Below are 17,738 nucleotides of genomic sequence, written 5' to 3' on the forward strand. Positions count from 1 at the left end.
CAGTTAAACAGAGAGCCAGACAGGTTGGACAGAAAGCCCAGAAATTTTAGGAAAGACTTACAAAAACGTAGCCAATGAGAGCCAATGAGAGGCGCAGTACCTTCCGTCCGAGTGGTCGACTTTCTATCCAGCTGGCGCAGTCAAAACTCTCTATTCACCGGTCGCAGCCTAACGAAATCTAATGATACGCCCGTGCTAGATCATCTAAAGCCGCCACGTTCAGGCGGTTCAAAATTTAAAAGGAAAGGAACTGAGTTCAGTACCTAGGATTCCCACATGGTCACCCACTGCAGTACTAACTAGGCGATGTGTTGTTTATGCATTCTATGACTGAACACATCGGTAATGATCGAAATGTTGGTTTTATTATAATATCACTTCAGATGTGCAACGGTTACTAATAAAAGTACTCGACCGTGGTAGCGCTGGCGCATTATTGAATCGCTTCCCTCCAAAAGCATTAGACCGGTGACTTTGCGTTTCTGAAGAAGGACCGAGCTTATGAATCGAGGGAGAGATCGACCGGAACTCTAATTTGTTTTCTCGCTAGAAAGTATGTAAAGCGGGGTCCCGATAGTACTACTACCACCGTAGAATGCGTGCTAATCGTTGGCCAGTCCCGAGGAAACTCGCGCGGGAAATTGTAACTTTAGTCACTTAAACGTTCGGTAGAAGTATACTCTCGGCAGTAGCACACTGGGCGACGTTCCGGAGTATACATTATCTTAGTACTATGATCGCGGGCTCAGACTTCACTGTCCGTACATGTACTTATATCACCGCAAAAAAAGCTTAACAATGCTTATATAGATCCCTATTCAAGGTTATGGAACCTTTCTCTAGAAGCAAGTCCTATATAACCCCAGCTTTCTACGTACAAGTATGAGATTCTATCTAGCGGTTTGACCATTGGCATATTTTGATGCCTTTAAGCTTTGTAGGACCTCGGTACATACAAGTGCTTTCATTCGAGGAGCGTTTGCATTCCGATAAAGTCCTTGCGTTATATATCGCTCCCGGGGGAAGAGTCCAATAAGAGTAAGTCTAACAAGTTTTCCCTATTCCATGCCCGATGGCTGCTGTTTTAACAATGCATTCTGTTCATTTTGGTGATGATTCCTTCCGCTTTGCTACAAGTTTTAGGGATAAGTATGTATACCAAAACACGCAATTCTACTATGTATGCCCTCGCTTATTCTGGTGTGCGGTTGCGCGACCACTGCTTAGAATAAAAATAAAAACCAAAGTTTATGTATTGTTTTCACGGTTTCTACTAGGTGGTATTCTTGCAAAAAAGAAGCTCTGAGACCGATTTGAACGATCGACCCTGCGATCTGCAATCGCATGCTCTAACCCCTGAGCTACCAGAGCAACCTGTCCACAGGACTATTCTAATGCTTCTTGTTCTTTCACTGTGGTTGCTGTGTAACGGCCGATGCATTGGTGTCCCTGGCCTAGCACCGAAAGGGAAATGGTGGTTGTTTTTGTGCGGAATTCCCCGCTCCTTATGCGCTCCAGAGCTATGTTCCAGTCTGGTAGAGTAAACATCTTCTTGAGCGCAACACAGTCAGACGAAACATCGCTAAGGTTTAACATTCACAGCGACGACGTGCCGAAATACGGATTGTGGAGAATTGGTGTGAATCTCACTAAAGATCGATTGGTAACGTCGTTAACTCCTTCCTAAGCAGGCACTCCCTCTTGATTAGGTTGTCAAGAGACTCAGGCAAAAGTAGGTTAATATCCCTCTTGAGTTTCCTTATGGATTGTACTACACTCGGAGCCGAAGGTATGGTCAGATGATAAACGCAGGGCTAGATAGGGATCGATGAGATTGAGTTGCTTCTTCGCCCCTGGGGTCGATTCGCGTGTGTCTTGATAGTGGGTCTATACTGGGATAAAATAGCTTCAGGAGGGTTCATTATCAGTTGAACATAGCCGATCGGCAATATCAACACGATACCGAACGAAGCCATATATCAGCCGTTGGATGTATTCTATACTGATATCCGAATTCAAGCCTCGCATTATGTCTAAGCTTGGCTCCATATGTGGTGTTCCACAAACCCAATCCTCACCTCATTTTTTGTCCCGCTCCGTGAACCTGTGTGACTTCCCTATGGCATCACGGTCCGAACTTGGAGCTGAGAATATGAACACCTATGACTGTTCCGTTATATACGCTCATAATCATGATTAATCCACTCCTCCAAGTTCGAACCTCCTCAACTTCTTTAATGATATTTTATGTAGCGAAATAGACGTCACCCAGATGCTCTTTAAACCTTATCTAACGTTAGTTGCCCCACCCCTGTGCCCTTAAGTTTGTCTGACATACCTCTCTATTAGGGCACGTAGCCTCTGGGCTCTTATAATTCTCGCGAGTCTCTGTTTCATCATCTCTCTCACCGTGCAACTCACCATCTTCTCCTCTTCATCACCATTCTCAAGCACCTATAACTTCCTGCCATTCTCTGCAAAGAAGACCCCCGCTTGTCTGGTCGACAAGCTCCTCGGTGACCCATGGGCATACGAAAATCATCCGAAAGAACATGTCTTCGGAACAGGATGGAAAGACGATCCCTACGAAGGAATGTGGTCAAATGTACCCTCAAAGGAAGACTATGAGACATTGATGAGCGAAGAAGATAAAACAATGATGCGGGAGGAGCTCTATAAGTACTCGGACGACTTACAGAGAGATAAAAGAGCGAGGGTGGAGAATTTCTACACCTTGAAGACGAGTGATGATTGGAGTCGTTATATTGAGGGACACAGTGATGAGGTTAGTTTTTTGTTTTTTTCTTCCCGATATCTATATCCTGCACAAAATGCAGGAGTTTTCTTTCCCCTATAAGAACTCCAACCGAGAGGGTCTTAAAGTGGATCAAAGTACAAATTCAGGCGTCTAGGAATTAAGGACACCACATGGTAAGGACATATGTACTCTCGGCATCGGATTAAGCTAGTGCATTTCCCCGATTCAATATTCAACTTAACTTCTCTATTCGATAAGGATGGATGCCAAAAGCTCGTTTACACTTATACCCAACATAAATATTCAATTATGGAGTACCATTTTTTTGAGTAACCAGGTGAAAGCGGCCAGGGCCGGTGTCTATTACGATCACACAAAATTATATGTGCCCAGACGTTTTCTTCTCTGCAAGCTGGTTTACATAGTTTCTGGATGGTAATCTAATCAGCCAAAGATTCGTGTATTCTTTGAGTCGGTCAACTATAGCTGAGGAAGTCGAACTGGAGACATGCTGTGTGAAAATATCTTCATTGCTCGGACACAAAGTCACAAATATGATCTAGTCTTCTCAATCATTCACTAACCATCAGGTAACTTCAGGGTCTAGCACCACTCACGAAATTCACACAAAGATACATTCATCGTCACCAGCACCCGGAGAATTGCACGGGCAAGGCCTTCCTCGTTTTCCGCAAATTTCCCAACGATGAATCCTTTGGCCTCGGCGCCCTGGCCCAATCCATTGCTCACAACCTCGCCCTCGCAATCCGTACTAATCGAATCCTCGTCTATGACGCTCATGATCCGCCTGGTGCACACTTCCTCTCCCCCCTTCCAGGGGCGGGACGCACGCTGGACAACATCTTTCACCCCCTCAGCAGCTGCACCCCTTCCGATGTTGCCGCATCAACTGACAAAGTCTATTTCCCGTGGGAGCCCGAAGCCACCGCAATTTATTACCGCACACACCCGGCCAGCCTCCCGCCCGTCCTGGCGCAGGTATTCAAAACTCAATTTGCAGATATGAACTATGATGCGGTACGGTACTGGTGGCGAGGACAGGTCGCTGCGTTTGCGATGCGGCCGAATAGAATTGCGATGGAAAGACTCAAGGAATTGAGGGTTGATGATGGGTTGAACAAAGGGGTAACTTTGCAGAAGGGGAAACACCCCATGACCGGAATAAAATTGGGGATGCCGTGGCCATTACCGGTTGGGTCCTGGAGTATGCACGTTAGGCACGGGGATAAAGGGTATGATTCCGAGCAGAGCACTCGGGTAAGATAGGATATTGACTAAGAGCTATGGATCATAGTATCGAAATGAGTCTCGTTGAGCTTAAGAAATATATCATGGCCGCGGAGGAACATATTATCAGAAACCCGCAAAGCTCACGCAGAATCGCTTTCATATCAACTGAAGATCCAAGCGTGCTCTATGATGCACGAAATATCTCAAGCCTACTTCCAATGTCAACAAGTAAGGGTTGGGAATGGTATTGGTCGGATATACCTAGTATGAAACTTCTTTTCCCAGTTCATCTCTTTTTTACTGATTTGATAGGATTCAACGGCGGGCCTGTAACGCAGTTGGAGAAGTTTGGAAATAGGACCGAAATGACAATAAAATGGTTTCTGCAGTTAACAATGGCTCTAGAGTGTGACAATTTTGTGGGCACGAGAGGTGTAAGTGATAGGGCACGCATCCCATACTAGCTCTGATAGTGAGATTAACTTTGGGTGAACAGTCTGGATGGAATAGACTGATAGATGAACTTCGATGTATTTGGTATCCTAACTGCAAATCTGGCTATGTTGAAGTTGGAAGCGACTCAAGTTGGGTGAGTACCGACCTATCTACCTGCCTCACTAATGCTACTCGAAAGTCATTGACACTCGGATTTTTTTTTAGGCACATTACGGCATCTGAGGATATAATCTACAGTTTGAAATCTAAAAATCCACCATATACGTAGGTCTAGACGGCTTTGTGATGGGATATATGATGAGGAAGTATAGTGGATTCTTGAACTAAGAAAGGACAAGAGGAAGGGAAACCATCCTCATGTATGTTCCTAGAGATATGTAATTTTATCGGGAACCATGCCCAGCGGGGATAAATACAGATGGATTAGGTTAATACTCCATGCTTCGTACAGTTGGCAAATCGGTAGTAATGAAATTCATACATGCCAAGCCCAACAAATTTGAATGCGTTGGCAAGCTTGTATGATTACGAGTGATTGAGTATGAATACATATGTAAGTAATTATCACTGAGTAAGTGAAGTATTGATGTATGACCTAAGATCGGGCGCTTAAATGTTCACATTGGCTCAGGGTCCGGATCCAGTCAAATAACAATAACTAAATTTATCTGTTTCGCGCGCCGCAAAAAGCTGTAACTGCAACACGAAATGTATAGAGCCCCAGATTAAGTAGATTGGGATATACATGTATGTGCCAGATACCTCCCTGCCTACCAGGTATCATTCACGGCGGTAGAGATAGTGATCTAGATGATAGAAAAAGCACTTATCTACTGACATGCAATTACCGGTACCAGCTAGTATCACTTAGCTCCCCACACAGTTATAATGTTATCCCTGCATTTCTAACCTCATGTCACACACGGAGCGTTTGAAACCATCCATTTATGACAACCCACATGATGATTCCCCTCCATAACCATGCGTGACTTTTTCTCGATGACGTTGACCTCTCTCCTAGGATCATTCTATCTCTTTCTCTCGTCGTGCCCAGTTTATGACCTGCTATTCTATCATGTACGAACTATTCCTTTGTTTTTTCCCCTATGGCCGTGTATATAAAGTGTATCACTACCCCTCTCCCTCCGTCTTGCTTTCCTCCCTTCTTACTCCTCTTCCCTCACCGTTCCATTTGATCAGTTAGCTTATAAGTCTCACAGAATCTCTCATATATTTAACAAAACATAATTCACAGCTACCATGGCCTACAACACACGTTCCACAACCCGCGCGACTACCACCCCTACCAACACCGGTCGCAAAGCCCCGCGCGCCCCTCCAAAGACTCCCAAGAAGCCTGTCACTGCCACTGGCAGGATCACCAAATCTTCACCGACAAAGAAGAAGACTCCAACTCCTGCGACTCACCACAAGAGAAAGCCAAGTATTGGTGACAAGCTAATTGGTGCGGCCATGAAGGTTGAGGGCACTATTACTGGAAGACCGGGAGTCAAGGTATGTTGTTTAGTGTGTCCAAGGGAAACAGATGCATGGAATGATCTAGGATGATGCTGACTCGTGGAATGGGGAGGCGGCGGGAACGAAGAAGATGAGGGGCACAGATGGAAAGGGCAGCCACAGGAGAACACGTAGTTCACGTTAATACGTCAGAGTCGCATATCAAGAATGGGGGTTTCTTTAGTTTTTTTATTTTATTAATTGATTGGGCCTTTTTTTATTTCGGAGGCTCTGGCGAGGATCTTTTTATGTTTGCGGGCTGGCGTTAGGTGCGCTTCATAGGTTGTACAGCTCCAGGTTGGAGAGGATGTTGATTTGATTGGGTTCTGTTTTTACTTTGGCGAGGCTCGAGGGATACTTCTCCTTCGGCGCCTTTGTTTGATTTGGTTGTATGGTTGTACTTTAGTGAAAGAAAAGAAAGGACCATGTAGGACAATCAGAAGCAGAATAAATAATCGTGATGTTCTATCTTTCGATTTTCTCCGGACGTGTCCACCATTCCGAAGGCTTGTGTTTCATCGATCGTGCCTGCGTCAGGCGCGTGTCAATGATTTGCCCGCCACTAGCTGCTCCGGCGCGCACGGGCGCAAATCACGATGTGTGGTCTCGAGATCATAACGGCGGCTATCTCATAATTCTGGTTCAGAGCTCCTACATTTTCTCTACTCTAGAACTTCCTAGATCTCACCTGTGTTTACATTTCTTTCACCGTGGTTCCCCAGGTGCTTAGTCTAGCTAGAATACATGTATCTGACAAATGTCGCTTAACCTCATGTGCTACCTGTCAGCCTTCGGATAGAGCGAAAGAATATTATTGAGATCTCTGTAATCCTCCAAAGGACTCGGCGCGGAGATAACGGGGCTGATCATTTCTAGTGCATTGATAGAGCCTGATTCACATCTGATCACTCGTACATACATGAGGGTTAGGGTTTGTGGCGCACCAAGTTGTCGCCAAGGCTTACGCATTATGCTTAGGATTAACGGATATGTATGTGGAGATAGGTTCCTTTGCCCCGATCCAATTATAAGCATAATTGTTTGTTATTGGTGTCTTAGATTGATACCAAGAGCGCATCGGAGTGTGTAGACAGTGGACTAGGTTTGACTGATCTGTGAGTTAATTTAGATAAGGCAAGAAGCCTTTCGAGCGGGTAATAAGATCGAGTGATATTACATGATCCTGAAGAATCAAGCAGTTATCAAGAAGCTTTACCCCTTCAAAACATTGATATACGATTAGAAACGACTATTAAAGTATATATAGGGAGAGAATACATAATCCAAGATTAAAATCTTCAGTCCTTATCGACCATGGGAGTAACATTGTGCATGCCAGTGCCCACCGATATCTACAAACATATATTCCCAAATTTCACTTCATTGCCAGTGTAACTTCAAGCCTCTCTCCATCTGTCTCGTGCCCAGACTTTCTATGATTCTGATTGGTCAATAATCGGGTGTGCACTTCCATCATAGGTAGTCTGGTTTATAAGGGATCCTAATTGTGTGAGTGAGATTTGGGTGGGGATTTGGATGATTCGGTTTTTTTGTTGCGGTTCCGCTGTGTCAACCCGTGAATACATATATGTAATTCTGGGGGTTCTTTAAGAACTCCGATTTAAAAACACATAGTTTGGAATAAGATAGTATTTTCCGGGTTACAATTAGTAGTAAGAGAGTATTTAGATGGAGTTTTCTGTCTTTTCCCGGTGAATTATTTTATATTTTTGGCAAATATGGAATTGAGATCTGAATTCCGGAAAAGGCACCAAAAGGCACCCGGGCAGGCAATTTCAACTCCGACATGAGAAGTAAGAAAAGGCATGGTATTCCGGAAACATATTTTGATACCCACTTTCTGATCACTGAAATGCCTACATTTTTTAAGACATCGGCCGGAGAGGAGTTGAATAATTTACTGTTGGCATTGTCATATGGGGGTAGTTTAGTTCCAGACTAACTATGAAGAAGCTGCGTGAGGTACGAACATTGGTGCCAAGGAGTTTGGCTGGGTACGAGACAGTCTCTCCATTACACGATGTTAAATAACTGTCATGATTTTTAGCCTATTTCGTATACGTCAGAGTTGGGATTAATATTAGTCTAATTAGGGTTCTAAATAACTCTAAACGAAGAATACACCAGTGTGATATTCCCACCATTACAACTCTAAAGTATGTCCGAATACTTCCTACGGCTATTGTATATGTTGTGAAAGAGCATTGGAATGACTCTTGGAGTAGTGAAATTTCGCTCTTAGCGACATAGTACCGAGACATTGGTTCTGGTCCGGCCGCCGTACCCAACCACGAATGCTCATAGATAGCAAGCCCAATATGGCCATTCATGAACTAAAATTCCATATAAAAGCACCCTCGAGTGGATTAAGTTAGCCATAAATCTTCGACCCACAAACGCCCATCCTGTGACAAGTACTCAAATAGTAAATCAGAGATTCTCTGTACTGTTAATTTATTGTTTTTTTTTCACATGTCCAGGGTTCATGGGAGTTGTAGTCCTACTCAGATATGAAGGGGGAGGTGCGTGGCCATTTGCGCGAGAATGAATCTTATTGTCCACAGTCCACTTTCTTAAGTCCCGTGGGAATATTGGGGGACTTGCCCGTGGTGCACAGAAACACTACATCTTATACCGTTCATCATTGACACCCACCTCCAGGAAATATAAGGTCTTACTAACGAATGGGGTGCTTTGATCGAACCACAAACCCTTCCATCCACGATCCTCTCACATGCACAAATATGAATGTTCGAGGATCGGAAACGTGCTTCATCATCGGTGGCCATGTAATGGAATTTAAACTAATTGAAAGGCTTGTAGATCTATCTGCAAAACATCTATATATAGAACGTCGTCCTTGAAACACGAAATTTCAAAGACACCTTTTAATCCTACACATCACTTCGTTCACATATAACATATAGATGGGACGCCCTGTCTATGGGTAGTCAGCGGCGCTGGTTGTTAATTGGGTCAGAGGACTTGTATAATTGAATCTAAATAAATATGACTACCTACAGCTACTATGTATGAAGTGAAGTATAGAAAATCACCTCCGAAACTTGAGCGCCTATATAGGGGACATAGCTTTGAAATTCTGCAGGGAATGATTGTGGGGACTTATTTCCAATCCTATCCTTCTAATACATTATACCTATTACTTCACGTCACAATTGCTCTAGAATTCATCATTAATGTTCGAACCAGCCCAAATAGCTAGGAATCAGTAGAACTAAACTCAAAACAAAGACAGTATATATGTTCGAAATAGACCTATCATGTTTAATATAAGTTTAGGCTCCACTGGACCTAGTATTCGACAGGGTTAGTATTTGACAGACTTTGTGATCCTAACTTGGAGCTTTGTGATAATAAATATTGTGGGACGAACCTACTTCGGCTCATCACTTATATCTGATTCTATCATCTCTCAAAATAGAACACCCCGAAATGAATTTTGTCCATGAACCAGTTTGGGGTATAATACCGTAAGGAGCTTGTTCGAGGTCTGGAGACCAACCGCCGACATTACCTACCAAACCATAGCTATATTCATGATTGGAAGAGAGTTGAACGATGACTAAACTGTGCTCCATCATGACAAGTAAGCGGTGAATAAACTTCCCTCAAAAGAAAAAAAGATCCCGGGCCCCTCTTGAACTCGACACATCCCCGCTTCCGAGATACATACAAAGCCTAAGAGCGTAGTGATCACAATAAAGACATTCAGGCGTGAAAGATAAATTTACAGGGGGTGTGATGTGAGTTTAGTGCTCATGAACATGCGCAGGTCAGGGGAGATACATTCGATTTGCAACGCGATTGCCCCCTGTCCCACCATCTGTGGCAAGCTTTCCATGTCATCTTTTCTTGGCATTAGAATATTCCTCTTGTATCATTTAAACAATGATTTATGCAAGGACCTAGGGTGATCCTAAACCCCCGATTATCTTTTGAAATAAAATATTCTTGTATGTACCCAGGGTGTTGGAAAGTGATGTACATTTTGGTTTGACAAAGGCTAATTACCCCAAATACCTATATTTTGGCGCAACGCAACATGCTCCCTAATTCTAATTTCGAGTGTAGGGCATCTCTACAATGCTAAGAATTCATCTGGCGCTAATTGAATACAAAATAGCCATTCTTCAAGCAAGAAGTCACTATCCAGTAGCGAAAATCAGTGTTAAAAAAAACCAAAAAGTATCGATGACAGACCTTTTTTATTTATTTTTTCTTATGAAAGGAATCTATATACTTAAATTAACTATAAGATAGACTTGTGTATAGATTAATTCTCTCGTGGTTGAGATATCACCCAATGTGCATCATTTTCCGACACCCTGGGTACATATCATTGATACTGATGAGGACTACACTTTGAATAAAATCGGCTAAACCCTGAACACAGCCAATCCGTTGTGGTGTAATGGTTAGCATCAGTCGCTCTCACCGACTAGATCGGGGTTCAATTCCCCGCAACGGAATAACTGGTCAAGCAACTGCTTTAAATCGTTTTTTGCTGAAATTTATTTTTCGGATTTTGCATTTATTTATTTGTTTTATTTGCTGTTCGCTCTGATTGCTCTTTGTGTCCATGCTAGGCACTTTCACGTGACTGGGTTGATCATCGGGATCTAATCAGATAATCTACACTGCATGCTACCAACAAGACTGGGGTAGAAATACGGTACATTACATCTGCATGAACTGTAAACTAGTAAATATATCATTTCGAACCACTTGGAGGGGGGGCTTATTGCAACTACTATTATATCATACTTAAGTACATCTTAAGAGTGCTGAATTTTTAGCGATTGACTCTGATCTATACGAGTTTTAGGTTTAGCTGGAAATTATGCAATAATCAAAAAAAAAAGGATTTTGTTTAATTCATATGCAATAACCAACGATATATACCGTCAAAAAATCAAGGTTATGTATATATAACTGTATACACGCATAACACTCTCTTAATATTACATTCCCCACAGTATCCCTCCTGGCGGAATAATGCACCCCAGGAAAACTTGCAGCATTGGATTCACAGTAACATCGGCCTGATGATCATGACCTAGCTGAACAAATACCGTTTGAAAAGAGCGAATTCAAGAATTGCTGCGCAGTAGACGATCATTGACGGCAAGTATCGGATGCATATTGGACCAACAGCGGAGAGCTCTACCGTGCGAATCAAGTAAGAAATTAAGCAAGCAAGCAATCAATCGAACTTAACCGCGCTAGTAAAAAGCAAAAGCCGAGTGATAATTTGTGAATGCTGTAGAAATTGATTGGTTGATCGATTTAACCACCAAGGAGAAAAAGCACGTATACGCCGATTGTAGTCCACGGCTAGATTCTTGACCATCGGACATAAAGCCTGCGTGGAGTGCAGTGGAAATGGTGATGTCTTGTTCTCGAGATATATAAATGTCGTCGAATTGCTATAGTTTAAGCGCACCTGAAAAGGATCAACAGGCGCCTGCCTTTCGATTAGAAAGGTTAAAGTAATAGTGCCCGTAACTTTCGGCTATGAAGGCTACGACTCGGTGGAGCGAGGTGAATGTGATCATGTTTACTATACCTATATGTCATGTATTAAGGGCTCGCCAACCTATTCTACTCATGAAAACAAAAACAAAAATCCTTCATAGGCCAAAATTATCAAAGCATAATACTTTACCACGTACGGCCAACTATACCTTAATACTATATCTTTGCTTCACATGCAGTCTTAAATATTGCCTTGGCTCCTGATCTGTACAGCGCTCGTTCGGTCGTGTCATGGTCACACGTGTAAACCCACCGAATGAAAAACGGGACTTAACGAAGATCTTGCACCTCTCAAATCCGCCCGTTCAGCTCTCGTGTTCCACCTTCTCCGGGTCAATAAGATTGAGATGTGCACTTTCTGTGTCTCGTGCTTGTTGTGCGCAAATATATATATGCGATTGACGCAATAAGATGATAGAACGAGATATTGATCGCCCAACTGTCTCTCTTTGGACATCCGTCGCGGAATCCCCTTTTGAAGTGCACAGAGCTTGTGTTTCCGTCCCTCCTCTGCCTCGATCGATTTCTCGCTAGTTGAATCATTGATCACCACTTTTCCTGTACCACCGCGATGTTGTCCGTAGTGACGGCTCACACTGTCTTAGACCTTCATCATCAGTGGCCCCCGGGATGCCGAGGTTTCACCGCGGTACGGTAACACGACAAGGCCGATAAATACATATGTCTCGGGCCCAGTAGTTCTTATTTCGTTAACTGAAGATCGCTGAGACATGTGCATTTGACTGATAATCGCTCTTCCATCTGCTCAATAAGACACGTACAATACATGTGATTTGCGTAACTTTCAATAAGAAATTTCTTTTTCCTACCCGTTTTTTCCCTCCTCACTTCCGACCTCATCCATTGGCACACACCCAGCGCCCTGATCCGAAAAAAATCCCCGGAATTAATTTCGGTCCACAGCATACCCCGCTATATGACCGCCTCACCGAGGCAGGCCAAATTACAACCCACTGTCCCAAACCACCATCGTGGAATTAAACCAATATTATGCATCGTTGCTGTATGTGTAATCATGTATACTACGTACATGTATGATATTATCGCTACCATCGCTCTCTGGCCAACTTATCAAAACAACGATTTCTGAACATGGTGTAATTACTTGTGGCCTCGATCCTCAAACCCGTTTCTTACGCTGGCTCGCAACGAGATCCCTCCCGAACCGTCTTGGCTCTCCGGTCCGCTTACTTGTCATCGAATCGAATGCATCGCCGGCATGATTTAAATGTACAGCAAACAAGCTGTTGAGGAATCATACCGTGAACTGTGAGATAACGTATATACAGGTTATGATAATACAACTTGATTAATAGTGTACAGCCATGTACTCTATTGCTATGCTATGATATGATACTTGTACTTGCTATACATGTATTATCATGAGGGTGCAGTCAAGTATGTAGCAACTCCTCGATATATGCTGTCATGGTCCGAGAGTGCATCTCTGACCGGCACCCTGCATTTCTTTGACACTTCCTGAGTGCATGTGTGATTCTCGCGATTTTGCCATCCTTGTATCGCTCCGGCCAGTTTGCAAAGCTTGATTGATTACCTTTGCGAACCACACACATGATACTAAGACACACATAAACGTAGATACAGTACACCACTGGGTTTCCATGCCCATTACGAGCAAGTCTTAAATTTCTCATACAATGTAGGTACAATAATATATGGTGTTCTATCCTATACCCTATCAAACATGTTTTGGAATCATGCGATCAAAGGATCTAGGGTAGTATACTAATCACATACTCTTCTCTCTAAAGGTTAACGATACAAGATTGAAATCTCTCAATTGTGCAAATAATCCGGATCTCACCGCCCACGATCGATATGTCTCACCTTGATCGCACCACCGAGTGACAGAACCCTAGCCCTACACCTAACCCTGTTATACAGAACCCAGGTTTAAACAACCCAGATTATTATCTCCTATGTTCATCTGGGGTTGTGCTTCGCTGTTCTTTTTCAAGTCGGGGGGAGGTGCTTTGATGCCATAGTCTATGACTGCATGCAGAGTTTTGTACCTAGAATCAATAAAACTACATGATTTAAAAAAAAAAAAAAAAAAAAAAAAAAAACAACCCAGATTAAAATCAAGCAGATGTTATAATTATCGTCGGTGCTTGCGGGAGATGGTGGATGTGGCCAGAGCACTCTAGAGCACTGTACTGAGCTTAGGCTATTCAACATGCCATGTGCATGGCTAGCAGGTAACGTGTTCATATCTCGCAAAAAAGCAGGTAGACGTTGATTCTTGTTCCCGGGGAGGGCAGCGAGACAGACGCCGGAACAATTCGTTCTGAGGCTATCATGTAACCAGGGCCAAAGTTCCTGTTTAAAGAACGGAAGAGAAAAAAAAAAATAAGTGAAAAACGGGAATGAAAAATTCTCGCTTGGGAATTGCCGTAGAGTGCTAACACTCTAGTTGCTCTACTCTAGAGTGCCTACATACAGTCTTTACTTTACTTAGATACACGGCTGTGAATTATTGTTTTTTCGGCGGCGATCTGCTCGCAGGGCAAGCTAGGACGTAGGCACATAACAGGGCGTACATACGTGCTTTAGAGAAGAGCAGAGCAGGGGGCGATTTAACATTTCAAATACACCGGCGTATCGCATTATGCCCACCACACCGAGCGAAGCGATGGTGGTACGGGACCGTTTCACGATCGAAAAGTGGTCTAGGTGGGTTGGCAGGCTTGGGTTTGGGTGGCGACTAGGGAAAGGGTGGTATCCGGAGGGAGGAAGAAGCCGGAGGCCTAGGAAGAAGGGGACTTTTCTTGTCCTCCCTCCATAGTGATACTCCTCCTACATGCCAACATCTATCTCATCTGGGGAGTGTTACCGGGTTCGCGGTTACGGGCGGCTGGATGTACATTTGGTGGATGCTGATGACTGTGGGTGTACGATCTGGACGTGGATTGAAGGATCGTGGGTCCTTCAAACTTGCAAAGGGATGTGTACTCTACATGATGTATGTACATGTAGAAGCTACATTACTTACATGCTCTACCTTATAATCTTTACTGACGTTTTGCCTTTGATCTGAGTGTAATATGTACATGCAGTCTGAGGATTTGCACGTACAGCAAGGAGAGACAGCTATCTGTACGAAGTACATCATTGTGAATCATTGAATTTTTTTCAGTTTTGAATTGGAATGGATGACATTGCTTACAGTTGTCCGAGCCCGTACAGCAGTACATTCTACAATCCCTGGCTGCACAGAAACCTTTTTTGCAGTCCGGTGGATCAATACATCCAAGGTACAAGGCTAGGGGTCTCCCTCTGGGTTTCTCCGTTTGATGTACTCGAAATATCCAAGGTACATACATGCATACACCCTATTTTACTCTACTCTACCTTGAATCGTTCAATCTGCTGCTGCTGTGCATACAGTACTGTACTTTTGTGGCACCCGCGAAACACTGGAGGTTGAAAGTGGCTAGTACGAGTACAGATGTTTAACAGGAGTGTGTTACACAGGTGGCTAACGACACTCTCGATAGCAGCGCCAATCAACATCCTCTCTCCCCTCTGTCTCTAAATTCCCTGCCACCTCTACACACCATCCCTGTCCCCTCACCAATTGAAAGATTGACATCCATCCATAGAACAGGAGGCGCAGAGCCTCTCTTTCTCTATCACAGGTCAATTACTATTCACACCGAGGGGTAAACAGCGAGTGAGGGACTATGCATCAAATCCTCCTTCATCCTTGAAGCCAGCCCCGGGGCTGCGGGGTCGATAGGGACTCGGCCAACCCTGACTGACAGCTGTTTTCCCTGGCATCCCCCACCCCCCGGCGGTCTTTCCTTGGCAGCATACAACGGCTGATTCCTGTGCATGACGTGGCCAAGAGAAGACTTATGTCGGGGCGGTGAGCGAGAAGAGAGCAGCTAGGTAAGGTAGGAGGCAGATAGAATATGTGCAGCAAGCAAGCAGCAGGATTGAAGGAATGCTTATCAACGCGAATATTCAGCTATCAGGACAGCGAGAAGCAGTAGTGGCTTCACTTTTATCTATGGTTTGGGTTTGAGAGAATATTGTAAGCAGGCATTATTTCTCGAGAGGAAGCTTCAACTTCCGAAATTTCTCGCTTCACGTACCTTGCTAGGCCAATGCAAACCCCAGGAATACGAATTTAAACGACATTAGTCGCAATTGAAACTCACCGCTGGATTCCATCTGTCCATCCACCCACACTCCCAGTGCACTACCATGCTCAGGTACCTACCTCTCTATGTGGGTGTGTACCACTCTATGCTACCTATGGGTTGCTTAAGGCCAAGCAATTAACTGTGCTTTACTACACATGCATCTGTTCTTTGAAGATCATAGGCAGTCAAAGTCTGTGCGGCGAATCGTTTGTGCAAGGCACAATCATTTACATCAGCTCGCAGTGTGATTGGCGAGGACCTTGATGTTCTTCCGATAGAAGAGTACGCAGGTGTACGTATGGAGAAGAGAAGGGGGCAGCAAGTAAATCAAATTAAAGCCTGACTGACAAATTGTGGAACTGATTGACAGCAGTAGAGATAATAAAAAAAAGGGCCTACAGATATCACCAACCAAACCCATCATCATCATCATCATCAATACCTTTCTTGGAGTGGGTACCTTAGGTACTCTATTGCTGGAATAACTCACGTCCCTCGAACAAGCTTGGTTTCTGGTTGCAGGATAGAAAGTCCGTGTGTACGACTAAAAATAATGTAGGTCGGTAGACGAAAAGGCGAACCAGACGAACCAGGGAAGAGGTTTGTTGGTGGGAGATAAGAGATTATCTGCTCTACCGCTATGTATGCGACCAAAGTAGTCCCGGGAGAAGCCCGCGGCCCGTTGCTCCTTCTCCTTCTTCCTCCTTTCCCCAGTTGCATCTAGCAGGAGTAGTACCATACCTGATTGCAACCAAACGGCCGCCGTCTCGTCTTAATTTCGTCTCGTCACAAAACGCATGAGGATGAAAAAAAAAAGAGATGAATGAAATTAGATGGAAGGCCCGTAAAGTAAGCATCTGGAATAGGAAACAGGGGGGGGAAAATTGCAGCAAATCACTAATTGAATCACACCAAATTCCGGCAAAATGGGCTTGAGTTGGTAAGAATGGGATAGAGAAAAGAGAATTGCATGCCAGCGTGGCCAGGCTCAGCTACCTACCTATGCGTACCGTATGTATAAATTATTTTCAATAAACGCGAAAAGAGAAGGGGTAGAGAGAGGGGCAGAGAAAAAAAGGGTCAAGGATGAGGCAGAGATAAACATGACGGGAAAAAAACATCTTAGTTTATTATGTACCCAGCCCGAATGAAACGTGCGCGCGACAAAAAAGGGTTAGAGTTACCGCCTAGGGGAGGATGATGAGTGACTAGGCCAGGGAAACGTGCCAATTCAAGCGATACCATGACTTATTGGGGCAATATCAGCTTCTCGTTCTTCATCTTCATTTGTGGGGCTTCTTCTTCACTCTGCGCTCATCGACTTCATCCAAACACCACGCCGGGGAAACGGCTTTCATCCTCTGGAAGAAATGTCACCCCCTTCGTGCCTTTACTTTGCATCTACATCTACATGAGGATATTTTTGCGTCGAGCTGATATGCACGGCGACATGGACCTTGGAGGGACCGTATTATCATCATACATACAACAGGGAGGTCAATGCGAGGGCAATTGTTTCGAGGGGGATTTATGGTACATTAGTGGTGGATTCACACTCCGTGATACATGTACTATCTTCCATCAGGTCTGTCCCACATCCGGGAGAAGCAGGAACTTGAAGGGGGGGGGGTGGTTTCGGTGATATATCATTGTTGGCATAGTAATTTTGCAAGGCCGCCCTACGTCTGTGGGCCTGAATTCCAGCATACTTACTGCTAACATGATGGGTTCGGACGGAAGAGGCGGGTGGTTTTTCTGAGGGTGTGTAGAATAGGTAGATTTTCTAGCTTTTGGGGGCGGGTTCTTTCGGGCATTTTTGTAGTTATCTCCGGCGGGGGGTGCTGGTGCTGGTGGAGGGAAGCTTGGAGGAAGAGGATGAGGATGGAAAGGGGGGGGGGTATGTACATCCTCGCTCAGATCATTGGTCCTTGCGGTAATTGAGCAGTGTTCGGATCTGGATTGGTGGTGGATCAGCTTATGTATGTACT

The 17,738-nt window shown here is 44.2% G+C and overlaps 2 protein-coding genes across 2 annotated transcripts; both read left to right on the forward strand.

The window, feature by feature from the left end:
- Positions 1–1,394: 1,394 nt before the first annotated feature.
- Positions 1,395–4,687, forward strand: LAJ45_09508 (uncharacterized protein; the record flags this gene model as incomplete). The annotated part of the gene is made up of 11 exons (XM_046119050.1): positions 1,395–1,535; positions 1,603–1,637; positions 1,689–1,732; positions 1,823–1,868; positions 2,254–2,295; positions 2,350–2,785; positions 3,359–4,011; positions 4,074–4,273; positions 4,322–4,443; positions 4,506–4,598; positions 4,670–4,687. The coding sequence occupies 11 exons, from the start codon at positions 1,395–1,397 to the stop codon at positions 4,685–4,687; spliced, it is 1,830 nt and encodes a 609-aa protein (XP_045967865.1).
- A 1,038-nt stretch (positions 4,688–5,725) lies between these two features.
- On the forward strand, positions 5,726–6,128 carry LAJ45_09509 (uncharacterized protein; the record flags this gene model as incomplete). Its single annotated transcript, XM_046119051.1, has 2 exons — positions 5,726–5,980; positions 6,057–6,128. The coding sequence occupies 2 exons, from the start codon at positions 5,726–5,728 to the stop codon at positions 6,126–6,128; spliced, it is 327 nt and encodes a 108-aa protein (XP_045967866.1).
- Positions 6,129–17,738: the final 11,610 nt, after the last annotated feature.

Source organism: Morchella importuna, assembly GCF_003444635.1.
Source record: "Morchella importuna strain M04M26 chromosome Unknown Morimp01GS036, whole genome shotgun sequence".
Taxonomy (NCBI): Eukaryota; Fungi; Ascomycota; class Pezizomycetes; order Pezizales; family Morchellaceae; genus Morchella; species Morchella importuna.